This window comes from Neurospora tetrasperma, assembly GCF_000213175.1.
Source record: "Neurospora tetrasperma FGSC 2508 unplaced genomic scaffold NEUTE1scaffold_1, whole genome shotgun sequence".
Lineage (NCBI taxonomy): Eukaryota > Fungi > Ascomycota > Sordariomycetes > Sordariales > Sordariaceae > Neurospora > Neurospora tetrasperma.
In genome coordinates, this window is record NW_009799099.1 from 2,475,452 (window position 1) to 2,501,796 (window position 26,345).

The window sequence follows — 26,345 nt, forward strand, 5'->3', positions numbered from 1 at the left end:
GTGCACGTCTCTCCAGGCCGTTCAGTTTACCTGCACCCGATTCCCTTGATGCTTTCAGTTCGAGACTCGAGACTTGAACCAATTCATTTCGTCATGTGCGGTCCCCAAGCCAAACAACCAGAGCCCCAAAACGTCCATACACCTCCAACTGGAAATTTGACCTTCATCAGTGGCTTCACGATTTTTGCTTTCATATCTTTGTGTGGCTCCCATTAATCTCTCCTCATCCCATCTTCAAGTTGTGCGCATGGTTGACACGAGGCACAAAGTTTGATGCACGTCACAGGCTGGTGTCGATTCAGACTACAGATATCAAACCTGGGCTCGCTGGCTGTCCTGTTCTAGACCTTGGTGTTGATTCGGTATCAGCCGTTTTGTGCTGTCATTTTTGGATATTGCGGGGTGTAGTCTTCGGCGGCCCAACGGCCCTTCACCATTCCGAGCTCTTTGGACATCGCTGTCGAATAATGCCGACCTATTTGGATATTGATGTTGTCGACATTTGGCGACAATGACACTGGACTTCCCGGTCATCTTTCTGCTTCCTACCAATCTCGGGGCGGACGAGCTCCACGAGTTGGAGGAACAAATACCAACCCTCACATATGACATCAATGAGGCCGAAGTCATCCTGGGAAACGTGCACCGGAAACAACGGGTCTTATTCGAGCTTAGAAAACACAAACTTGTAACAGAAGAGATATCGACAACGGAGACAGACGAACCTACGTCTCCCAGCCTCAAGCGAAGGAGGTTCCAGACACCGGGTTCCGTTATCACAGAAGACTCTGACACTGCCTCAGATGGCGACTTTCATCCTCTCCTAACCCAGTCAACTCAGTCGACTCTTAAAGCAGCCCCCACAACTGTCAAGGTGGTCAAGCTCGCCTGGTTTACCGAGTCTCTCAAAGCCGGGACAGTCCTACCCATAGAAGACTATACCTTATACAGAGGTCGGAAACAGCAGAGCAAACCCGCCAAGCTGCAGCAAGCATCACCAGCAAAGGCCGCGAATATCATCAAACGTGCACTAGCAGACCCGAAGCCTTCTTCCCATGGCTCACGGCCTGGATCTTCTCACAGCACTACCAGCCACGGTCGACGCGATCACTTCATCACCAAGGCCCCAGCATTGCTTCATATGACCACTTCAGAACATGAAGTAGAGCTGCCCCCCATCCCTGCCTACCTGCACACCACCTATGCATGCCAGCGTCCTGCACCCACGCATCCACCCAACGAACCCTTCATCGAGGAGCTCACGAAAATCAGAACAGCCAGGACGCTGCTAGGTGACAAGATTGGAGTGCGCGCTTATTCCAGCGCCATAGCCGCTCTCATCTCCTACCCCTACCTTCTCCAGAGCGCCTTCGAAGTAGCGAGACTACCAGGCTGCGGCCTCAAGATCGCCCAGCTGTACCAAGAGTTCCGAGAACAAGGCGAGCTACAGGAGGCCAAGGAAGATGAGTCCGACCCCCGGCTGGCCGTCCTCAAGCTCTTCCACGAGATCTGGGGCGTCGCCGAGACCACTGCCCGCGAGTTCTACAACAAAGGCTGGCGCGACCTTGACGATATTATTGAATACGGTTGGGACACCCTGACGCGCGTCCAACAGATTGGCGTCAAGTACTACGATGAGTTCCAGCAGAAGATACCTCGGGCCGAGGTCGAGTCTATCGCCAACATCATCCTCGAGCATGCCAACAAGATCCACCCGGGATTTCAAATGGTCATTGTAGGCGGGTACCGCCGCGGCAAGCTGGCGAGCGGCGACGTGGACGTTGTCCTGAGTCACCCGGACAAGGCCGCAACCAGGGGTTTTGTTGAGCAGATCGTAGTGGCACTGGAACAGTCAAATTACATCACACACACGCTGATCCTGAGCACGGCCAACACCGAGCGCGGGCAGGAGCCTGTGGCCTGGAAGGGGAACGAGAAGAAGAGCGGGACGGGGTTTGACACGCTGGATAAGGCGCTCGTGGTGTGGCAGGATCCGCACTGGACGACGGGCGAGAAAAAGAATCCGAATCCGCACAGGAGGGTCGATATCATTATCAGTCCGTGGAAGACGGCCGGGTGTGCGGTGTTGGGTTGGACGAGCGGGACGACTTTTCAGAGGGATCTGAGGAGGTATTGCAAGAAGGAAAGGTCGCTCAAGTTTGATAGCAGTGGGATCCGGAGTAGGGCTGATGGGACTTGGGTCGATTTTGAGAGCGGGCCGAACGGTGAGCCGGCGCCGGATATGCTCACGGCGGAGAGACGGGTGTTTGAAGGGCTGGGACTGGAGTGGCGGCCGCCAGAGGAGAGGTGTACTGGTTGATCGAAATTGGGGAAACTAGAGCTGTTGATACTGTATACCTAACCTTCAACCTGGTTATATAATGCTATAATTCAAGCAAAGGGGTCTTCTTTTGTAGGGCTGAAATGATGCAATCCCTCTGACAGATATCGCTGTCTGGGATGGTTGGCTGCGAGTTGTCTTTCAGCGCTGTGCCGTACCCGGAGATCTGGATGGCCTGCTGGAATCGCCCGCTTCCCGCTCAGTGTTCAGGGGAAATGGAGTTAGGGAGGTTGCGGGTAACGGTTATGCAAGCCATGAAACTGTCTTTAGATGCATCGTAGGTCAGACATGTTGCCTTCAACTGTTTGGTTGATCTCGCAACTGAAGTATCGGGGGGAGGTATGAGACCATGATTGACAAGACACATTCAAACAGGCACGCATGATCGGCGATGAGAAGAGTGTACGATTTTGAAGAACGGAATGATATCCTCGTAACCGTCGGACAAGGAAACAAGTCACAACAGTCGGTCGGTCGGGGTAACAAACCTTCCATTTAACGGAATAGGTGCACAAATCGTACCGTGTCCTTTCTGCCACCGGGGTGATGCAGAGTCCGAGGTCACACATGATTGGCCAATGGCTAGCGTTGGCCGTTGGAAGCAGCTGGAAACTCCACAGATGACCTCTTCTTGATGAGGGTTCATCATAGCATACGGTTTGACTAATCAAGTTCGGTTGCTACGAGTGAACTTGTAATATAACTGGAGAGCAAAGAGGGTTGCAAATAGACTGAGAGAAACTATTTAAATATCCAGGAGATATACGTGAGTGAGTGATCTTTCCCTCCTTCCCTCATTTCGTAGAGCATCATCTTGATTGACTTGTCAATCATACAACACTTACTTGCCTTTGCTTACTCTCTTTTCCATCAGCTTCACAACTTTGACGAACCAACTACATCACACCAACAAGCAAAATGGCCATCATCTTGACTCTCCCCGACGAGTACGGGTAAGTTAACATCACCATATTCTTCAAATTACTTCCCTTATAATCTCGTACTAACACATCCTCTACTAGCTACGTCCTCTTAGCCACCGTCTCCACCTTCTTCGCCAACAGCTTTCACTCCATCAACACTGGCATCCAGCGCAAGGCCGCGGGCATTAAGTATCCCGCCGCCTACGCCCCCCAGGAGGTGGCCGAGAAGGATCCCAAGGCTTTTGCCTTTAACTGCGGTATGTCCTCTTTACATCTCTCCCCTTCCTTTTCCTTTCCTTTAAACCTAGGTACCCTGTCATTCAATGAAAGCTAACATTCAAATCCCCCCCATCACAAAAGCCCAACGCGCCCACGCCAACTTCACCGAAAACCTTACCCCCGCCATTGGCTCCATGCTCATCGCGGGACTCAAGTACCCCGTGCTCGCCGGCGCCCTGGGCGGCCTGTGGAGCTTGACCAGGGTATTATACACCATTGGCTACACCAAGAAAGGACCGCAGGGCCGCACCAAGTTCGGCATCGCCAGCTCGTTGAGCTTGTTGGCGCTCAAGTTGATGGCGGCGTATACGGCTGTGCAAATTGCTTTCCATTAGTGCGTTAATCGGAGCTGGAGGGTTAGGGGTGTGCGAGGTGGTAAGGAAGGAAAACGACTAGCTTGAAGTAGATAAAATGGCAACATAGATGAAAGTGAAATCATGAAGTGACCAGGATATCGCAACAGTAGAATAGTCAGCTATGTTGTGGATAATCAACCATTCAATTCACCATTGTGATGTGTCTGTGCATCTCATTTGAAGGGGTAATCTCTTGTTAACAGAGCCATTATCGACCTCGGTCTTCATCAAGTGCTTCGTCAATGGGAATGCATAACCGAAAAATAGGTGGTATGCCGTCACCCCCTCGTCTCATCTAGTTTCGTCATGTTGATCACCATCCTCTCACTGTCGTTACCATAATCTCAAGGCATCTCACTAACATTTCGCCTCTCAGGCATCTCATGAACAACATGATGTGGCGGGAGCTCATAAGCCTGCGGATGTTGATATCCAACCGCATCGTACCCACGACCATCAGTGTATGGCGCCTCGCCACCACCAGCAGGATAAGGTTCGTAACCCCCCGGCTGCCATTTGATTTCCTGTACTTGTTGTGGTTGTTGTTGTTGTGGTTCTTGTGGTTGTTGTTGTTGTCCCTGCGGTGATTGTGGCTGCTGCTGCTGCTGCTGCTGGACTTGCTGCTCCTCGTTCTCCAAAAGGCCCTTTTTCTTGGTACGTCTTCGAGCGAGGAAATAGCCCAGTGCAATTCCCGCGGCAATGGCTGCGACACCGCCTACTACGCCGCCGGCGATGGCTCCTGCATTGCTGCTACTCTTGCTCCCAGTGTTGCTTGAGGGGTCTTTCGAGCCTGAGGGAGATGGTGAGGAGGAGTTGGTGGGAGTCGGGGGCAAGGAGGCGTCGCTGTTGTCGGTGGCTTTGAAGTTTTGGTTCGCGAAGACGGACTCTAGCTGGCTGTTGGTGAAGCCGGACTCGGGTTTTCTGCCTCTGTTTTCGATGCAAGGTGGGACTGGTTAGTGATTATTCTAATGTGTTTGGGTGTTGGTCTTTTCTTCTGAAGGGAGTTGGAGGTTACTTACTTATCGTTATAGTATGACTGAATCGCAGACGCAGGCGAGTACGAGGTTCGGTTCGCTTTGTAAGTGTCTGTGATCTTTAAAGTGGCAAGATCAAACACCGCGATGCCTTGTGGGAATGGATCAGTAGTCGTGAAAACGCCCTTATACAATGTTATGGGCCCTTCTCTCGTAGTGTCGACGCCTCCGATTGTTATAATTTGACCACCGCCGACCGCGTTGCAGCTGAGGGAGTGTCTGGGATTCCGCGCTGTGTAGGGCGCTTTGGTCCAGTAAAACCCAGGCAGGGTGAGCACGTAGGCATCGTCGAAGGGTACGGATGCACTGCCCAAATGACCACCCCAGCCGGCATAGATGAGGATCTCGTAGGTCTGGTTGTCCGATGCCACTCCAGCCATACAGTATTCCTGCCTTGGTGCGGGGGGAGTGCCTGATGTGCTTTGTTCGAACCAAGCTCTGCTGTCAATGTCGAAGATGCGTGCTGTGTCCAGGGAAACGCGCTTCTCGTCGTTGTTGTCTGTCTGCAATTTCGCGATGAGACCTCCCACGGAAACGAGGATGCCCTTTTTGCCAAAGTTGGGAACGTAAAGCATGCTTCCAAATTGCTCCGACCCCTGTGTGGAGGCAAGGTTAACGGTTTCGTTGGTGACCTTCTTCGACGCAAAGTCGTACGTAAGAAGGCTGCTCATCGGTGCCTCAGTGAGATCCGACGCATTGGTACCGAACCTCTCATAGCCTGTTGATCGAGGTCAGCTTCACAGATCTCCTACAAAGAAGTCTCCAAGACCGCTGATAGTAAGCTTGCGTACCTCCAAGGAAGTAACCAAAACCATTGCCACTGGCTGTTTTGCCTTTGTACGGTCTCGGCTGTTCCGTAAACGTCTTGTCTGCAGTGTTGTTCAGGTTTTGCCAGGTTCCGCCTCCTGTGCCATCCGGCTTGAATGACCATAGGCCTTGAGGCTGATCGGCGTTATCTCCGAAATTAGACTTGGTGCCGGCGAATCCCGTGTATAAGACACCATCCGTCTCGTCTACCCAAAGCCCTCCACCAGCGAGGTTGGCGGCACCGGACGGTTTGGATGTTGAGTCGAATCGAACTGAATCACTTGTCCAGTCCTGGGACAAATCGATAGAAAGCAGGGAGTTCGCTACGGGAGAGTTAGGATATACCATGATTTCGACAGTTAGTGCGTGGAGTCTTACAGTATTGAAAGGTGATGTCAGTACCGCTGTAGTACGAGACCTCACCACCGTCAATGTACACGCGCCCGTTTAAAACCGCGGCTTTGGTTCGATTAGCCAGATGGTCATGATGCACTGAGAAAGAGACAATGGCGGCAATGCTCACACGATTGATAGCCTCTGCGCAGAAATGTCGAGGAACTGATAGCACCGTTAACCTGTCGTGGAAGGACGATTGATTCATCTGCCTTGGGTAGGGTGGTAGGGCTAGCCGCCTGGCAAATCCACGGCTGTATTACACAGCACAAAAGGGGAATCGACCTCCTGACCATGATGACTGATTTCAAAGGGCAACAAGAGAGAGAAGAGAAGAATGGAGAGGAGGAAGAAATTTCTGAGCAATATGCTACGCGTGTCAGCTTTCTACCCACGAAAAGGGCTAGCTCCCCTGAAGCGCCATCGAGACATGGTGGTAGGTGATGATCCTATAGGATCCGACTGTAATTATGAACGAGGTCGGGAGAGGTGAGCCACGGTAATATCACCGTGGACTGTCAATGGTGCCTGTTGACTGCTACCTGGCGGCTGCTCGGCCCCTTTCGTATCTTAGCGTACCCAAGGGTTGCATCAAGTCAGCACTACAGTAGGAGATAAGGCTGATCCCTACTCGTCGAGTAACAAGTGAAAGTGAGCCTGCTTAAAAAAGAGAGGGTGATCACCGGAGAGCGGGCGTTTGTGCTATGCAGCACAGCCGCGAGTTTACCATCTGCTGGCTTGACTGACTGAGCCAGCGAGCGAGCGAGCGAGTGTTTAACTGGGTTCCCCCGCGACAGACGGATTCTTCAGGATAACCCAACGGTAACACAAAAAAGAATTTTGGTCATGCTCGACACAGTGGGCTGAAACAGGATGGGGCGAGCAGGGTACGGTTCTTGAAGAACACCAAATGCTGGCATGGTGGTAGGATCGACACAAGACCGAGCATTAGGACAGAGATGCGAGCAGGCTAATCAGAGCTAGCCAAGACTCAACGGCCAGCCGGCCACAGGTCGGAATCATGGCTGGAGCCCAAGGGTAACGGAATCAAAGCTTGACGTCTCCCGAGGCGTCGATGGTGAGGGCAAGCATACGATGCTGAGTAGGTTTCAATTTCCATGTCGAGATGTCACGATTCGCCAATGATGTTTTTCATTCATGATCCAACGCCGCGGGAACATCACTGCACCGGGAAAACACTTGGTACATCCGACGATTTCGTGCTGACGGAACAAAGATTGCAACTTGCAGCTTGGAGATGCGGTTTACCACGGTGGCCGCGGTGGCACGGTGAGGTTGAGTGGTGATTGGCGCCAGCTCGTCGGCTACCTGCCAGCTGGCAAGCAGCCTCCCGTCGTCTGTCAGCAGAGCTGCCCCCTGCCTTGCGATGGAGGGGAACGAGGTACCTGTCCTTTTCAACAACTGGAGGGGGGGAGCAAACGACAACAGAGCCGCAAATCAGAAATTGATATCGCCTGTTGCAGTCGGCTTCCATTGCAGTAGAAGCGATTGGGATATTTCTGAACATATCTATCCCATCACCTTGTCGCAAACCACTTGACCGATTGCAGAAGAGCAGCGCGTTGTCAACTCTGTGATCTTGAGCAAGGCTTCCTGGACAGCAGTCAACACTTTAAAGTGGACCTTGAATTTTCAGGAGCGTCGAAAAAGAGGTTCAAAGAGGTTCTTCTGTTGTTGCATCTTCCTGGCGACACACACCACAACTGGGATCCCGTCCGTACCTTATTGCCTCCCCCCGCGGTATGTACTCGCACGGAGCCCGCTTTTCCCCCTAGCTTCCACATCTAGCCTCAGGTCCCGCCTGCCGCAAGACAGCTGCTGTGGACTGTGTGGTGGACGGTGGATGTCTCGAGTGTCTCGTGCGTTCCAGGTCTCGGAGCTAATGACACCTTGCACGTAGCCGCCCGACGACGTTGCCCGTTGCCCGCCGCCCGCCCCGTACCTATCTCTGGAGCTACCACCGCGTAGACGACGGATCATCCACATTAATTCCCTTAATCTTCTAATCCAACAAACCGCCGACACCACCATCACCCTTCTCCAGCTGTTCCTCTCTATCCCCGACTGCGACCATCGACCGAGGACGCCGTCGACATCAACATGGATTACGAAGCCCTCAAGGAGCAATGGGGCGAGGTCGAGGACCGTGATGGCGTTCGTCTGAGCTGGAATGTCTTCCCCAGCACCCGCATGGTCAGTTCCGCTCTTTCGCATACTTGCTACTTCGCGTAACCCCTTTATCGCTGACCCTTTCTCCAGGAAGCTTCCAGACTCGTCGTCCCCATCGGCGCCCTTTATACCCCTCTCAAGGAGAAGCCCGACACGCCTCTGCTGCAGTTCGACCCCGTCAGTTGCAAGCAGCCCTGTCGCTCCGTGTTAAACCCCTACTGGTGAGCCATCTTCGTCGCCCCGACTTGTCGCGCCCATTGCTGATACCCTCGCCCAGTCAAGTCGATGTGCGCGCCCGCCTGTGGATCTGCCCCTTCTGTCTCTCGAGGAATCCTCTCCCGCCACACTACAAGGACATTACCGCGAATGCGATTCCACCCGAGCTGCACCCTTCCAACACTACCATCGAGTACAGGCTCTCGCGGCCCGCCCCCGCCCCTCCGATCTTCCTCTATGTCGTCGATACATGCCAGGAGGAAGACAGCTTGGCTGCTCTCAAGGAGTCGCTCATCATGAGCTTGAGCCTGTTGCCCGAGCACGCCCTTGTCGGCCTGATTACATACGGCACCATGGCCCAGGTCCACGAGATTGGCTACACCGAGTGCCCCAAATCATATGTTTTCCGCGGTAACAAGGAGTACGCGGCCAAGCAGGTCCAGGAGATGCTTGGGCTCGTACAACCTGCTATGCGTCCGGGCATGCCTATGCAACAGCCTGGCAGGCCCTTCCCGGCCGGCCCTGCCTCAAGATTCTTGCTTCCGGTCTCTCAGGCCGAGTTCCAGTTGACCAAGGCCATTGAGCAGCTTCAGAAGGATCCCTGGCCTGTCGCCGGTAACCTCAGAGCCTTGCGCTGCACCGGTGTTGCGTTGTCCGTAGCTGTTGGCCTGCTGGAAACGTCGTTCCAGAATGCCGGTGGTCGCATTATGCTCTTTGCTGGTGGTCCGGCCACTGAGGGACCTGGCATGGTTGTTGGCCCCGAGCTGAGGGAGCCCATCCGCTCCCATCACGATATCGACCGCGACAACATCAAGTATTACAAGAAGGCACTCAAGGTACGTTTATCTTCAAGTTGCGGTGCGGGAAACAGTCTGTATCATGCTAACATTCGCTATAGTTCTACGACAACCTCGCTAAGCGAACTGCGCACAACGGCCACACTATTGACATTTTTGCCGGCTGTCTTGATCAAGTTGGTTTGCTTGAAATGAAGGGTCTATGCAACTCGACGGGTGGCCACATGATTCTGACGGACAGCTTCACCTCATCCATGTTTAAGCAGTCATTCGTCCGCATTTTCGAAAAGGACGCAGATGACAATCTGCTGATGGGCTTCAATGCGGTTTTGGAAGTACTGACAACGAAGGAACTCAAGGTTACTGGGTTGATTGGTCACGCCGTCTCTCTCAACAAAAAATCGACGTCCGTCGGCGAAACCGAGTGCGGCATAGGTAACACTTGCACGTGGAAGATGTGCGGTATCGACCCCAGCTCCAGCTACGGTATCTACTTCGAAATCGCCAACCAAGGCGGCCCGTCCCAGAACATGCAGAGTCCTCAAAAGGGAATGATGCAGTTCTTGACTTATTACCAGCACTCGTCTGGCCACTTCCACCTTCGGGTGACCACCATTGCCCGAAACCTCAGCGGCCCTGCCGGAGACCCGGCCATCGCGCAGTCATTTGACCAGGAGGCAGCAGCCGTGCTCATGTCGCGTATCGCTGTTTTCAAGGCGGAGGTTGACGATGGGCCTGATGTGCTCCGGTGGGTTGACCGCATGCTCATCAGGCTCTGCGCCAGATTTGCCGATTACCGCAAGGACGACCCGTCATCGTTCCGCTTGGAAAAGAACTTCACGCTATACCCACAGTTCATGTTCCACTTGCGTAGGAGTCAGTTCTTGCAGGTCTTTAACAACTCTCCCGATGAGACCGCATTCTATCGGCACGTTCTCAATCATGAGGATGTTAGTAACTCGCTCATCATGATTCAACCAACGCTCGACTCCTACACCTTTGACCAAGAAGGCGGTGTCCCCGTTTTGCTCGACTCTACCTCCATTCAGCCTACCCACATCCTTCTGCTCGATACCTTCTTCCACATTTTGATCTTCCATGGTGAGACGATCGCGGAATGGAGAAAGGCCGGCTACCAAGACCAAGAGGGATACGAGAACTTTGCTGCACTTTTGGAGCAGCCCAAGGAAGATGCAAGGGTAAGTTATCTCCTGTTCATCTCTGATCGAATCATGTCGGGGCTTTTTTTCTGACTGTGTACAGGATCTCATTACCGACCGTTTCCCTCTCCCTCGTTTCATTGTTTGCGACCAGGGCGGTTCCCAAGCTCGTTTCCTGCTTTCCAAGCTTAACCCTTCCACTACCCATACATCAGGTGCTGGCGCCTATGGCGGTGTTGGAGCTCAGAGCGCCCAGACTATCTTCACCGACGATGTTTCTCTCCAGACCTTCATGGAGCATCTCATGAAGCTTGCCGTGAGTGGAACCAACTAAATGTGAGGGCAGTGGACAGGCCGAGTGAGATGCTGGAAGTGAGTGATGAAGTTAAATGCAAGCCCCTGAAGCGGTGGACGACTTTGTTGGAATTGTCTAGCGTTAGTTTTATGTGGACTTATACGAGCACACAAATAGATCACATCATTAATATGAATCCAGTGTGCTGTTTTTGATGATCTCCAAGTCCATTTGGAGTTTTGCCACTGATGGGATGTCGTTGTGGTTCTCTGGGCGGCAGACTGGAGGCCTTGGCCTTCTGTCCTCATCAGACTCAGGGGGGTTTGTTTTCCCTAGTTTGGCAGGTGTTGGCAGGCGAACGTAGCGGTTGCAGCACAGCGCTAAGTAACCGACCATGAACCGGGCTAGATTGAGTTGTGGCTGAAAGCGGTTATTTTGTGGCTGGTGCCCCGCCAAAAGCACCAGCCACATACTGCCAAAATCTTAGGGCAGGCAGGTCCAGATCCCACAATTGGGATTTTTTCGATTTCGTTGTTGTCTTGGATCCTCGGTACGGTCTCCTCCTTCCCACGAACACCATCCAAGTGCATCTTGACAATCACCAGCCGTCACCATGCGTAAGTTATGGCCCTACTATTTGCCTGTCATCGACTGAGTACTCAAAACTGACAACATGGCAATTTGCAGCTCCCAAGTTTGATCCTAATGAGGTGAAGGTTATGTAAGAACACACCCGACGATCCGTCGCTCGAGGCGACTCGATGCGACACGATACGCGCGACGAATACGAATTATAGACATACTGACGGGCGGTTTCTGTGTGCAGCACCCTCCGGGCCACCGGTGGTGAGGTTGGTGCCTCGTCGGCTCTTGCCCCCAAGATCGGTCCTCTTGGTCTCTCCCCCAAGAAGGTCGGCGAAGATATCGCCAAGGCTACTGGTGACTGGGTACGAAATTCTGGCTCTCTATCCGACTTTATATGAACGACGCCATGAGCGAAACGAAGGGGGAATACAGTTCTGACAAAGCGATTTTCAACGAATACAGAAGGGTCTCCGCGTGACCGTCAAGCTCACCATCCAGAACCGTCAGGCGGCCGTCTCCGTCGTCCCTACCGCCTCCGCGCTCGTCATCCGTGCGCTCAAGGAGCCCCCCAGGGACCGCAAGAAGGAGAAGAACATCAAGCACAACAAGTCTGTTTCGTTTGATGAGATCGTCGAGATCGCCCGCACTATGCGCTACAAGTCCTTCTCCAAGGAGCTTAAGGGCACCGTCCTCGAGGTCCTCGGTACCGCTTTCTCCGTCGGCTGCCAGGTTGACGGCAAGAGCCCCAAGGCCGTCCAGGAGGCTATCCACGCCGGCGAGATCGATGGTACGTTGCTCTCCCATTGCGCTTCATAACCTGTTCTGATGGGCGCGTCTTGCGCTTGTCTCCCTTGGCTTCGGTCTTGAGCGCCCCTGCTGACTTGTTACAGTTCCCGAGGAGTAAATGTCGGCCAAAAAAGGTCAAATTGGGATTCTTGGCATGTGTTTAGGAGTTCAGGGCTTGCTTTACGATCAGGCCTGCCAAACGACGGCAAATCAAAGATCACCAAAGACGATTTGAAGGCCGAGCCGTCGTGTTCCTCGCCTCTGATGTGTGCACTTGTATACAGCCGTCCATTACGACACTTGGGCTTGGTATCTAGGTTTGCGAGACACTCGAGGAATAAGCGCAGCGCCGAACCCCTACTCATTGCCTCCATCCGTTCCCCCCTTTGATATCATGTGTGATGTGTTTCCGCCCCCTCAACTGACTACGCAGTCCCTGAAGTTCACCCGAGTTTGACCTCTTCTCTATGGTCACTCCCGGTTTTTCTTTTTTTTCAATTCAGGAAGATTAAAGGTCCTATTACTCACCACGGGTTCCGTTGGCTATTGCTGTGGAAGATCGAGGTCCATCATTTAGGTCTACATCTCCCCTCTCGCCCTTGTTTGTCGCCTTGTCGATCGATCCACTCCACCCACGATGACTGCTTCAGCAAACGATTCTGTCGAAACCGAGATAGCAAAATACAAGATTGTTTCAGAGAATCACGGTCCCAATGTATGTTGCTGTGACAATGAGATACGATCTTGCTGCGGTGGGAATGACAGTCGTACATTTATGATGATGGACTGGGTTGACGTTATGACCTCTGTTCAACATCAAGACTGCCACAGGAAGTGCTCGTCTTTGCGAGTTTCGGAACCATATCTGGGGATAGACAGCCATAGTCCATCCCCGTCTTCATGCCGTCCCGTTGGACCGCTGTGCAAGTCGGTTCTGTCGTCGATAAAGCGGCTCTCACCCCAACTGAACTTTGTTTCATGTCTATTTTGTTCAGCATCTATAGACCATGGCATGGCATCAACACTCTCAGAAGCTCTCTGTCGTCCTTTGAGCACCCTTTTCACTCACAACCCGTAGTCTCCTTACAAATCACTCCCGTTTGATAAATACGGAACAAGAAGTGAGGAAGTGTTGATCTAGAAGCCAACACTTTCACTGACAGTTAGGAGTAGGTATGTTGAAGTTGAGTATTCGAATGCTTGCACCATCGCACGCCCATGTAACTGTTTGTCGGCACCTCAACATCACTTTTTCATGAACACAACTCTCTTTTCGCTTACCACCATTTGCTTAATTCGATCCAAGGTTTGCCCGGCCATTTCAGCTCAAGTGATTCCACTGGTCAGGCATCCATTAATCGGTTTGTCAATACCATTCTCAAACGCTCTTATCAGCCCAGACTTGTCCAACTGGGCTCAGCTCAGTTCTTTCCTTTCTTCTTGATGATCAATTGTTATAAGGAGGAGTTTTTCTCTCCATGTTGACCGCACCGTCAACCAGCCACTTTCTTGGTATCAAATTAGTTCTTCGTGGTGTCTACACCAATTCAAAAAGTCGCAGACGCCGGCACCTACAAAGTATCTATGTACATACGGGTTGATGAATGTGCATACGGTAAGGCGGGAGAGAGGGGGGGGGGTACTATGCAATGCGAGCATATCTCAAGTAAGCGATGTGATGCCATGTAGAGTTGCAAACGTGAGGTAGCTGCGCTCATCCGTTGATTTGTTGCAGTCTATCTAGGACACGGCCGGCCAGGGAAGGTTTGGGTAGGTAGGTAATACGATGTGGAAAAGGCTCTCAAGAGTTAAAGATAGCTGTGGTTTTTGTTGTTGTTGGACACTCGTAATTTGTACGCTAGTTGCTTGGTTAAACGAAAGGAAGGAGGGAGGGATGATAGAAAGACGGGTAGTAAAGGTGATAATTGGAATTTGTGAGTGACTGGTGTCAAACTTTGATGCGTAGAGGATAGAGGCAGAGAGCTGAGGGTAGTAGTAAATGCATAACAGCGTGTGTTAACAACGGCAATTCCCGTCCAAAAGACAAGTACTGAAAGACCATCTTATGGATGTCATCATCACACAACTTTCATGAAGGCCTTCTTTTGGGCTCTGAAAATCTCATCCGTATAAGGAGGTAGCCAAAGTTCTGTCTACGCCTCTTTTTTTCTTTTTTTTCTTTTTTTCCCCTTCCTTTGCTGACTCAGAGGAAAAGAATCTCTTGGTCTGTTTCATCCACGCTTCCTCTTTCGTACACTGTCTATGAACAAGACGTTTCGGTCTTCGTCAATATGAATCTCATATAATGTGGGTCGATATGTTTCGTTTTGGATCATTCTCTCTTATACCCCACCGCTGGTAAGAACATATAATCCAGATTCTCGGAATTTTGGGACATTAATGGCGACGACAGAGTAAGTGGCTTGACCGTCCACTTGTCCTAATGTTTTCGATTGCCCGCTTTGCGGCTGTGTGATACCTACCTGTGAGAATCCGGATCACACATTGTATGTGTGGATACACATATGTGTGCGCAGCAGCTTATTTCCATCTATGGGTAGTACATACTCGGTAGCGATGTATGTCGGCAGGTGAGTGTAGACATCGCTGTGCTATGCAGGTAAGATCAAGTTGGCGTGCCTTATTTACAACTGCTTGGTGCTTGCTACTTTGGTACTGGTTACAGTACGAGGTTTTTGATGGTACAGCATTGTGAGTGGCCTTAAAGGTGTGCGGCACGTAATAGCTTCGGTGGTCCGCCCTGTATAACGAAACGTTCCTGAGAGGTGAAAGAAGTACCCAAGCTTACCATGTTCCAAACAGGGAAAAGGAAACTCGGACAAGAGAAGCGAAGTACATCAAGAGCCCTGGACTGTCCACATGTGTTAAACATTTTCAAACGGCCAGCTCATTAGGCAACTTCGGATGAATCGTGGTGAAAGCGGCGATTGATCGCTCGGACCCCGTTCAGCTGGTTCAGGGAAGTGCTCGTGAATTGAAAGTACCTGTCGATGTCAGCGATCCACCCGATTGAAGAGGTGATATGGCAGGTGGATTAGTATCTTGTCTAGATAAAATGGCGGCCGCAACGGGATACTTGCGAAGTTACCTCATGTTACAAGCTTGTCCGCCTGTGTAAAGATCCGACTTGGCTCTTCATCTGCGCCTCGTGTATATACTACGTGTGTGACATGTCGGTTGCGCGTCCGCTGAATAGAACCCTGGGCTCTTGGCCACCGTTGGCTGGCTGCAGCCCAGGACACCGCCGGGTCCGGGTTATGTGACCGGACCACCCTTTCTTGCCAAACCCACCAAGATCTGACCAGAAAGGTGGGGGAGGAGGGGTATCATATGGCCTGAGACAGCTAAGCTCGCCTTTTTGGTTGTTTGAACAGGATGATGTTTCTTTCGCGGCTGCTTATTCCCAAGGCATCTCATCGGAAGAAGCAGCGAAGCAGAAGCAAGTTTGGGTGCGGCGAAAGCAACTCAACTGACAATGGCGGTAATGGGAATAAGCAAGCATGACTCCCTCCAAGTCATCCGATAATGGGCAATGAAAAAGAGAAACGAATGTGATAAGACATGCTGCACCATCTCGACCATGTTGACTTTTGTTCCCATGGCTCCATCCATTCAGCATATTCATTCAGGGCGTCACAGGGCCTAAGGGGTAAGCTCATTTACAGACTGCCGAGGTGCCGAGAAAGATCTAGCGTTGTGGTGGAAGTGGTGGGCTAGCCTGTCCAATGTCGATGACGGGGAGAAGGAAGAAGATGCAGGTTTCTGGGAGGATGTGAGAGCTTTGCCCGCTGCTTCGATCCTAATCTACTCCCCTGTTCCCGGTCAGCATTGTGCTGATGACAATCAGAGGCAGGAGGGGTTGGGTAGCTTAGGAGGGGAGAGAGAAAGGACCCTTTTGGTCTCATCAAGGACCGATGTTCACGGCTTCACGCCCGTAGGGTTATTTGGGATTGCTTCTGCTCATGTCGTGCTAGTTGTACGAGAGCAGGAGAGATACATGCTTCTTCTTGTAGTTGCTCTGGGTAGTGGGCGCAGTTGCTGGGCGGGCGAGGCCACCGATGGAGAGGCAAATCAGATGGAGTGACAAGATGCAGAGTGCAACCCTGTTTCCCACCCCATGCTGCCTGTTGGAAGGCTGCATACGTCTCGCATGGCGCTCTATTGGTGACGGCTTTCCCGTTACTGATGCTGAAATGATTGATGGTGGTGGTACAGGATGTGAAGGTGCTTCGACTCTGTCCGCGTGTACATACCTACGTCGTGATGTCTGTGTGCCTTGTGCATTTATCGTCCTTGGTTATCTGTCAAGAATCGCGACTATTTACTTGCAGGACACCCGGCGATCTTCCTGTTAGTAGTATTTGAACTCGACAGTACCTAGAGGTAGTGTTGAGAGGAATATGGGCGTACATAACAGGTAGTACGCTCGGAGTGCTCATATGAATTGACATGTCGCAGTTACCGTTCCTGACCCGCTAATTACCTAGCGCCCCCCACGCCCTCTAGTCGCAGGTTCGTTCCCACCCAGGGGCACTGGAGCACGCCAAAACGGGGGGCTAAGTGGAAAGCGACAGGGGTGCAACAACAGGGCCCCCGGGCTGATACCGTCCCAGGCGAGCCAGACAGGAAGGTTCCGTGTGGTTCCGTCGGTAGGCCGCAGGTGCGAATGTGCACCGCCTGCCGCCCCCGGTGTCTTTTGGTGCCCCTGCTTCTTGGTTGCTCTTGGTGCCTTTTGTTTCGCCTGCTTGACCTGGATCGAATTTCAGTTGGCTCTTGCCGCGTATAAGGTAGGGCAGACACGGCAGGCACATGGACACTGGGCTTAGTATATCTTCAATTGTGGTGTAGTGTAATGCAGTGGATTAGGTGGTGTAGGGGAACTCGTCCTTCTTACCAGCTCCGGTCGACATCTCAGCTCCAACTAGAACTCGCACCTCAACTTCTTCTGCTGCAACGAACAAACCTAACCGATCTTCAAACCGCTTCCTCCTGCAATCGCCTCCACCCGATCCCTATCCAGTACTCGCTTCAAAGCCGCTGTACATTACATTGCAGGAAATTCGCTGTCTAACGGGCCGCAGTCAGTGTCGGCCGCAAGTAACCTGCAGTACAAATCGACACACAGTAAACGCGCGTTAGACATTCGGATTTCGGACCAGATTGCTCCACCTTCCGGCGCTACTTCTACATTTCGAGTCCGGAGTCCCGCCGAGTTCGAGCTCCGTCCTCGTCGTCTCCATTTATACGTATCTTCGGACGTCGCCGCCGCCGTCAGACCTGATTCACATTTGTTCGCTCCCGCTCGCCGAAGGTCCCCGCACCCGCACCCATATTCGCACCGCACTCAGACCGTCAATTCGCGTTAAGAACCTCACGCCCTACTCGGCGCTATCTTTGTCTGTATCTCTCGGCCTCTGGCACGAGCGCGCAAGGCGCTGGAACTGACAATCGGCGCTGGTTGATTGGTCAAGATTGCTGGTTATTTGGCCATCGCGGATCATCACAGAATTTTGCTTTAAACCCCCCAAACGTGCGGGGCCGTTCTTGACAGGAGTTTTGACAAGCGAAAAGTTGAGAAGGAAGACAGGACTTGGGGCCAAACGGAACAGGAACTCCCATCTCAGTATCACCACGGGTATCAGATGATAACGGGTCTTGCGCCTGGTCCGACGGATTCGTTGACGTTCGAGTGCTGGATGGCCGCTCGTTAAATCCCCATCACCAACATTATCAGGATGCGTTAACCGGCGAGCAACCAAGTATTCGGCCTGATCCAACTCGACAGGCAAGCTCTTCGCCAGCTCAACTTCTCGTCACTCCTTTCTGATCTCGCGTGTTTTCCATGATTCGATCGCCTGCTTAACCCGGAGTTCTATACCCATCCTTGGACTTGTTTTCGTTCTCCATCTTCTTCGATATCGCGCTTGCAAGTTACTTACCAATCCTGATCAGCTTTCGCAAAGGTTTACACGCGTTTGGTCTGGCCATTGCTAGATGATACAATGACACATCTAGTCCAGATGCACCATATGGTGCCGCCATCGTTCAATCATCGCGCCTCCTTTCAAGCACAACATGGGCATGGCCACGGGCCCTCGCACGGACAAGACTACTTCACTTACCATCAGGGCTTTTCGCACTACCAAGAGGGGCATCAACCAGGCCACCAACAAAGCCACCAACCGCCGTCGAACCTCCATGACCATCATGTCAGCAACTTGAACGTGACACCCCGGTTGTTCCCTTCTCGCAGCACCCAGCCGACCTTGCATCGCATCACGACCACCTTTCACCGATCCCACGGACCAGACCACAGCGCCGAACACTCACTTCGACGAAAAACTCCGAGAGGAACTATCGATAATGGTTACGATGGCTCACTGACACACCTGGCATCCGGGCCACCTCCCTTGAAGCAGATGGCCCTTCCGGGCCCATCAAGGCTTTTTCCCGGCACTGTCGATCAGGGGCTCTCTGGCTCGTCTACGTCAAGCAATCTTCAGCATTCCGTACCCGCCGGTTCTTGGCCGTATCCTGCCCCACTGACCTCAGGAAGCCTCGCTTCGGCTACCGAGACACTTTCGCTCAAGTCGGGCTCCGTGACACCGCTGGGCTGGGGAGCTGGTCCATCAAACGTGGGGCAAGGTTTTGGTGCAGCAGATAGTAACCTCCTTGCGCTGCCCATCCCCCAGTTTGGTCATCATACCGTGTCCAATCTGCAACCACTTCTGGGGCCTGGCTATTACACCCAGTCCATGACTCCAGGAGTGTACAGTCCCGCGGCGCTCCCACAACCTGCGGTGCACAGAGAAGGTGTCTATCCTGACTTTCGAAACTCGTTCAATCTAGGGAATCATTACACGCAAACAGGTGCGGTCGTTGACAGCGCTTTCGTTCCGCCGAACTCGGCTATCCAGCAGTGTCTTCCTCAAGTCTATGGGCCGGGTCACGCACACTCGCTCAGGTTGCCATTCTCAGCCTACCCCCTCGATGATGGCCTTTCACGCTATAATCAGGCACATTTCACGCCACATGCCACATATGTCGGCGGTAACAATCAGTATATGAACTCAAAACCAGGCGGGAGCTTTCAACAAGGCATTGGGGAGCCCTCGTCGCCAGTTCACTTCAAAGATCGGGCATTACATTTAGCCCACAAGACATATAACGATCTAGTCCTGTATTTGAATCACCTACATCGTTGTGAAGCGACTAAGCCTGGAAGTGGGCACCGGATTGCCTATCCAAGACCGCCCAGGACACTTACTTTTTCTATTCCCCAATTCTCCGCCCCTTCCACGCGTCCAGGCGCAACCGATGGCCACCCACAGCACTCGAACCAAAATGACGCTGCCTCGCGGCCTCTGAGTTATACGTCCGGCCACTCTAATCTTCACTCACTTTATCTTGAGAACGTCAACAGCCATCTAAAGCCTTGCTCACAAGGGCAGTATTATCAGGCCAAGCTGCCTAAGCGTTCATTTGAGCTCAACTCGCCCATTGGTGCAGCAAAGACTGCCTTGGATGTGTTGTCAAACCTGTGTGAGCAGAGTGGGTGGAAGTGGGTGGATGGTATGTTGCTTGGCGGGTGCCTTCATTACGCTCTCGAGCGTTACGATCAGGCACTCGAGTGGTTTAGACGGGTGCTCAGCATTGACGAAAGCCATGTTGAAGCCATCTCCCACACGGCAGCAACACTTTACTCCATGAACAGACCTGATGAAGCCGAGCACCACTGGATGCAAGCCGTGAAGAAACGACCGAGCTATTTGGAGGCGGTGGAGAGCTTGGTGAATATGCTAATTTATAGGCATAAGAGCCCAGAAGCGGTCAAGGTGATTGACTTCGTTCAGCGCTCTTTGAGGATGTCCAGTCCTGGTTCAGCACATGATCAAGTCAGTGAAACTGGGAGCGAAACGGACACGGCATCGACGGCAACCATTAGAGAACCTAGCCCTGACCCGTTTCTGCATGATGGGGATAAAACCGATAGCCCCGAGACATTCTTTGCCTTCACTGCGGAGAATAGCAGGCAACCAGGCTTTGGTTCGAGTGGCTATGCTATTCCTGGGAGCGAGAATGGGCGGATGATCAGCATTATCCATGCCAAAGGGAACATCCTCTACTCCCTGAAGAACATAGATGGCGCATCCAAATCTTTCGAGGAGGCTGTTTTAGTTAGCGCCGGAAGACAGGTCAAGGGACTCCAGTCACTCATCCGCCTGATACAGAGTGTCCTCAATCCAGGGAATGGTGGGATGGTATCGCTGCAGAATTCGACGAGAAAGAATCTATCTGCACCGCTATTGCTCCCTCCTGAGAGAGCAAAACACACTGCTAAGCTCGTTTTTGCGGCTAGCGGTGGGCATCTCCCTGGGCTTCGATACGTTGTATCGAGTAGTCAGAGGAGGTCGGCCGTATCAACGACAAGCAACGCTCTGCTTTCACTGGCCAAAATCTTGCAAGATGCCATGTCCAATGGAGGTTCTGGTACAGGCGTCCCACAGCAATCACCCAGTGTTGGTGATATTCTGGCTCTTTACTACTTGTCTCTTTCTCTCCAGGAAAGTCCATCCACAGCTAATAACGTGGGGATTCTTCTTGCGAGCGTCCAACTCACGGCATCACAACAGGTGTCTGTCCCAGATGCCTCTACGGCGGCACCGATCCCTGGAATTGTACCTGGGAGTGGGCTTGCTTTAGCGCTGGCTTACTACCAGTACGGACTCACGTTGGATCCGAAGCATGTACATCTTCATACGAACCTGGGCAGTCTCCTTAAGGATATCGGCCAACTCGATCTAGCCATCTCCATGTACGAGAAGGCAGTGGCTTGTGATGGCACTTTTGACATTGCCTTAACGAATCTTGCAAATGCGGTCAAGGATAGGGGTCGCACCAACGACGCCATCGTCTACTACAAGCGGGCCGTAACCTCGAACCCGGATTTCGCTGAAGCAGTCTGTGGACTTTCTACTGCTCTCAACTCGGTATGCGACTGGCGGGGCCGTGGCGGAGTTCTGCTTGCCAACGGCAGGTACGATCGGTGGCATGTTGGTGAAGATGGAATGCTAGAAGACGTAACGAAACAGGGCAGGGGAAGCGGCCTCATGCAGCGCGTGGTTGACATTGTTGCCCAGCAGCTGAGGGAAGCGTCTGCCTGGGGTTGCGGTGTCTTGCAAGAACAATCCGCTATGCAGTTGATGGCTTATCTCAAGACTGCCAGGGCTGCTATCGCCGATGGTACACTGGACCTAGATGCGGAGTTGCAGAAATGGTCTGGTAAACCATGGGAAGGTTCCCGGGTGTTACGGCTGATCGAACGAGCTACAAAAGCTACCGTGCGGCGTTGGTATCGTGACAGGTACATCAACGGCCAAGAGTCGGCTTCTGGATACGCTCGGCCAAGGGTTCCCGGCACTCTCACGGTTCCAACCGCGCCAACAGTCCTACCATTCCACACCTTTACATGTCCTCTCACAGCCAAGGATGTCCGAATGATCTCTCAGAGGAATGCGCTTAGGATCTCGTGTTCCACCCTCAGATCTTCCTGGATCCCCGCCACGGTATATGAACCCCCGAAACCACCAAGTCCACAACTCAACATAGGCTATGTATCTTCCGATTTCAACAACCATCCTTTGGCACACTTGATGCAATCTGTCTTTGGATTCCACGACAATACACGGGTGAGGGCTTTCTGTTATGCGACTACGGCCAGCGATAAGTCGGTTCACCGCCAACAGATCGAGCGCGAGGCACCAGTTTTCCAAGATGTGAGCACCTGGTCATCCGACCGGCTGGTACAGCAAATTGTTGCAGATGGAATTCATATCCTGGTAAATCTTAACGGCTATACCAGAGGAGCTCGCAACGAGGTCTTCGCAGCACGACCTGCACCGATTCAAATGGCCTTTATGGGATTTGCAGGGACACTGGGGGCTGAGTGGTGCGACTATCTGCTCGCAGATACGACGTCAGTGCCACCATCAACATTGCGTCCACACCGTGACAACCTAAGTCTGGAGGATGTCTTCCGTGATGAAGCTGATGCCGAGGCCGACGATTGGGTATACTCGGAGAATCTCATATATTGCAAGGACACATTCTTTTGCTGCGATCACAAACAGTCTGCCGATGGTTCGGACGAGAGAGGGATGACGTGGGAAGAGGAACAGAGGAGGCGATGGAATATGCGCAAGATGCTGTTCCCCAACCTCCCAGACGACAGGATCATCCTCGGTAACTTCAACCAACTCTACAAGGTACGTTTCCTCAATTTTGCAAGGGAATTTGCATGTGCAGCTCCGCTGACTAACGCCCTTGTACAACAGATCGATCCTACTACGTTTCGAACCTGGCTTCGCATACTAGCACATGTTCCCAAAGCTATCTTGTGGCTTCTGCGGTTCCCCGAGCTCGGCGAAAACAACCTCCGCCGGACGGCAAAGCTCTGGGCAGGTGAGGAAGTCGCCAGCCGCATCATCTTCACCGACGTGGCTCCCAAGCAGCAACACATCGCCCGCGCCCGCGTGTGCGACCTCTTCCTCGACACACCCGAGTGCAACGCACATACGACGGCCGCCGACGTCCTGTGGTCGAGTACACCGCTGCTGACGCTGCCGCGGTACGAGTACAAGATGTGTTCGCGTATGGCGGCGTCGATTCTCAAGGGAGCGTTGCCGAAGAGTGAGGCGGGAAGACAGGCGGCTGAGGATCTGATTGCTGGCGATGACTATGAATACGAGAACAGGGCTATCAAGCTTGCGAATGGGTTGACGTACGAGTTGGTTGTGGATGGGTTTTGTATGCCAGGGTATAATGGTGCTGGTGGTGCTGGTGGTGGTCACGGCGGTTACAGAGCTAGTTACTATGGTAAACCGGTCGGAAGACTCGCCGAGCTGAGGAAATTGCTGTGGGAGAGCAAGTGGACTTGTGCGTTGTTTGATACGCGGAGATGGGTCAGGGACTTGGAGGATGCATATGAACAAGCGTGGCAGAGGTGGGTTGACGGCGTTGGTGGGGATATCTATCTCTGAGGGCTGGGTAAAGGGCCACTTATTGCCAGTTCCATCATCTTTTAGTAAGACTAGATTCTTTCGTTTTCTCCTTTCTGCTTCTATCGTGGCTAGGCGGGAAATATCAAGTTAGATCTGACGGAGTTATGGGAGGAGGAAAGACATTTGCACACAATTTGCGCAAATTTCAAATCAAGCCATTGCTTTTCTTTCTCATTCTTTTTTGGTGGCATGGGAAGACACAGCGCGAGCTGGACTCTCTGCGGACAAATGATTCAATGCTCGGTACAATGACAGTTTTTTGACAGCCATCACGATGAATTTGTTGCCAATACAGTTAGCCGAGGATTTGGTTGGCTTTCCAGTTTGATTCTATGAATGTGTGACGGGCATGCTGCTCCTTTTCACATAACATCGTCTGCAATCTCTTATGGACCTTTGATGCATTTGCTTCTCTGCCCATTGGCATTTGTTGCTATTAAAAACGAAAGTGTGTGTCGTATGGTTGCGGCCGGTTAGGCACTTGTATCGACTTTTTTTTTTTTTTTTTTTTTTCTTTCTCTCGAAACGGCAAATACTGCCAATATACCTGGCTTAGTTCCCTGCCACTGTGCTTCATGACTGAACTGGCAAGTTCCGTGGAAGGCCAATGACGATAGCGAGTAAAGGAGGAGCTGAATACTCGATGATGAGGAGTAGGTGAGTACCTAGCATGCGCAGGGTGAAGTGGAACTTGGAAGCAGAAAGTGTAGGTAAACTGTTTAAAATGTCCAAAAATCGCACTCCGAGGTGGTAACCCATCATTGGAAGTGGCAGATTCTTAGTGAAAATATGCCAACGTAAATGGGGTGAACCGGTTAGGAAAAGCGGACGATGCCACGGAATATGCGTGTTCAGAATTCGTTGTCAAGAATTGGCGAACGAACGTCAGAGAGTGGGGATCAGTGAGTGTTTAAACTTGCAACTCTTTTCTCCACCTGAATCTCCTTGGTGATTAGTTCGCCAAAGTCCAACCCATTCAAGCTCCAGTCGTTTTAGCCGCGTCCCCAACCAGTCGGCCGGTATAGCAAGCCCTTGTCACGCCAAACTGTACCTCTATTAAGGTAGGTCCATAACTCAGATGTCAAAAGGGCATCGTAGCTAGAGGTACCAGTGCAGTAAGTGAGTGATCTAGTTCGGTTCCCACCACTGTTCACCACTCAGCAGAGACGGGCACTTGGAACTTGAAGCCCGGCCTAAAGTTTGGTATTGGTTCCGTCCTAACCTTACAGTTTGCGTCAGTCAGACTTGGTATAATGATGGGCCATGCCGCACGAATTGCCACGGGTACGTGGTGATAAGTGAGTAAACTCAACAAGGGAACAAAAGCCGAGTGTCTTGTAAGCCTTGGGAACCTGTGTTCAAGTTCACCCATCCTTGTATAGCACCCGCTGCCGCCGCTGTAGCCTGATCTTGCACGTACTGCGTAGCATCATCACCTTCACTCACCTATTCAATCGACGCCAATGCTTGGTCGGCACTCGTCAGTTGGGTTCAGTGCGGCAGCGTAACGAACGAAAGTCAAATACTTGGAGCACCGGCCTCCGAAGACGAACCTGCTACACTGCAAGTCCTTTATTGACACTCAGGTTTCATTCTCTGAATACCTATCGTCCTTGTGTGTCCATTGTGACCACTCTGAAGAGCTTTGAGGGACTCAGCTGTTGACCGCGGCAGTTCAACTCAAGTTAGTACTTGTAAGTTCTTTCAAGGCCGCAGTGACATGGAACTAACGGAATTGGAGGGTTGACATTAGCAATCGGTCGGCTGCTGTAGTCCGTCGCTTCAAGTGTAGAGGTACTATAGTGCGGTGAGTCCACTGCAGTCAGTCCTTTGAGTTCAGTTGGTTCTCCGCGAGTGCATCGCGACTTTCAACTCCAAGGAAAGGCCGTCCCACCGCCTACCTCTAGGCTCCTGCACGCTCAGTCATTCCGCTAGCCCAGCGAGACTGCAGCTTTTATGGGACGGACGGAACGAACTGAAGAGTGAGGCCTTATATCGCTTTTTCTTTCCGTCCTCAGAAACCGTTGTGAGGTCACAGGTCATATCAAAGGTGGAGCAACCGTTCTTTCCCTGCCGCAACAGTTGTGCCTTCCTCAGCCGGCGCTTAGCTACCTCTACCGCCAACAACCGTCAAGCTCATTCCGCCATTCACTCTCACACGCAAGGTCCTGCTTGCCAAGTTCGTTTCGGGCTCCTCGGCATTCAATCTCAGCTCGCTCTTTCCGTCTTGCATCTGCCTCCGATGGGTTGATACGAGGGTCAGAAACTGAAAGAACGAACTTGAACGAACCCGTAATTTACGAGATCAAACTACTGGCGTAATTGCCCAGGTACATGCTGTTAGTGACGGCCATTCTTGATTATGTGAAATTTGATCGCTCTACTACCCCTCTTAACAGGGCGGGTGTTGCGTAGTGTAGTGCAGTGGTACTTACACAGCTCGCGCGTATCAGACGGTTTTGTATTAACTCCGTCTGCTTCGGTCAGTACTAGAAGGTTGAACTGAAATTAGAGTACCTCTACCTAGGTACCTCTACCTAGGAAGTACCTCTAGTAACGAAAACTTAACCTCGCGGCGTGAACCGATTCATCCAGCCTTTTTCTTTACAGCCCTTTGTTGTGGACCAAAGCAGGCGAGGAATTGAGTATGCCGTCCGCCTGCGTTCTGGACTCGGACCTTCAGTTTTCATCTTTTACTTGTACGGTCCACTAGTAGCACTCAGTCAGCAAACGCACTCCCCACAGATGTCAACCTTCCCGTTATGCTGTCGGAGTGTCCTCCTCCCTCCTTCCGGCCCACTGGCATGAGTCGCTCCGCAAATACGAGACAAGCACTTAGCCCAAAGTGGTCATGGCAGAGACAGTATTATCACACAAGTACCTACACTCTGCGCAAAGACTACCTCTAGGAACCTTGGGACTCACAGTGGGCGAGGAGGCAAAGAATACCGTGACCTCCACGGCCACCTGGTCCATCCGGCTCTATAGTAGTGATCGGGGGGAGTTGTGACGCCTTCCGGAGATGATGGATGGGAGCATCAAACCTATCGTAGTAAATGAGGCAAGGTTGGTTGGTAGAGGTAGGTAGAGGTGTATGCAGCC

At 52.1% G+C, this 26,345-nt stretch overlaps 6 protein-coding genes across 6 annotated transcripts; 5 read left to right on the forward strand and 1 right to left on the reverse strand.

The window, feature by feature from the left end:
* Positions 1–511: 511 nt before the first annotated feature.
* Positions 512–2,421, forward strand: NEUTE1DRAFT_76176 (uncharacterized protein; the record flags this gene model as incomplete). The annotated part of the gene is made up of 1 exon (XM_009849666.1): positions 512–2,421. The coding sequence occupies one exon, from the start codon at positions 512–514 to the stop codon at positions 2,318–2,320; it is 1,809 nt and encodes a 602-aa protein (XP_009847968.1).
* An 808-nt stretch (positions 2,422–3,229) lies between these two features.
* On the forward strand, positions 3,230–3,978 carry NEUTE1DRAFT_115862 (uncharacterized protein; the record flags this gene model as incomplete). The annotated part of the gene is made up of 3 exons (XM_009849667.1): positions 3,230–3,294; positions 3,364–3,521; positions 3,625–3,978. 3 exons carry the CDS (start codon positions 3,260–3,262, stop codon positions 3,876–3,878), a joined length of 447 nt encoding a protein of 148 aa, XP_009847969.1.
* Positions 3,979–4,022: 44 nt separating this feature from the next.
* Positions 4,023–6,429, reverse strand: NEUTE1DRAFT_76182 (uncharacterized protein; the record flags this gene model as incomplete). Its single annotated transcript, XM_009849668.1, has 5 exons — positions 4,023–4,826; positions 4,919–5,651; positions 5,725–6,063; positions 6,119–6,199; positions 6,264–6,429. 5 exons carry the CDS (start codon positions 6,427–6,429, stop codon positions 4,244–4,246), a joined length of 1,902 nt encoding a protein of 633 aa, XP_009847970.1.
* Positions 6,430–8,146: 1,717 nt separating this feature from the next.
* On the forward strand, positions 8,147–11,009 carry NEUTE1DRAFT_76183 (uncharacterized protein; the record flags this gene model as incomplete). Its single annotated transcript, XM_009849669.1, has 5 exons — positions 8,147–8,347; positions 8,414–8,544; positions 8,601–9,375; positions 9,438–10,535; positions 10,600–11,009. The coding sequence occupies 5 exons, from the start codon at positions 8,255–8,257 to the stop codon at positions 10,828–10,830; spliced, it is 2,328 nt and encodes a 775-aa protein (XP_009847971.1).
* A 320-nt stretch (positions 11,010–11,329) lies between these two features.
* NEUTE1DRAFT_115864 (uncharacterized protein) lies at positions 11,330–12,647 on the forward strand (the record flags this gene model as incomplete). The annotated part of the gene is made up of 5 exons (XM_009849670.1): positions 11,330–11,408; positions 11,479–11,512; positions 11,618–11,738; positions 11,839–12,163; positions 12,267–12,647. The coding sequence occupies 5 exons, from the start codon at positions 11,405–11,407 to the stop codon at positions 12,278–12,280; spliced, it is 498 nt and encodes a 165-aa protein (XP_009847972.1).
* A 5,538-nt stretch (positions 12,648–18,185) lies between these two features.
* Positions 18,186–23,417, forward strand: NEUTE1DRAFT_57508 (uncharacterized protein; the record flags this gene model as incomplete). Its single annotated transcript, XM_009848995.1, has 2 exons — positions 18,186–22,448; positions 22,518–23,417. 2 exons carry the CDS (start codon positions 18,186–18,188, stop codon positions 23,220–23,222), a joined length of 4,968 nt encoding a protein of 1,655 aa, XP_009847297.1.
* Positions 23,418–26,345: the final 2,928 nt, after the last annotated feature.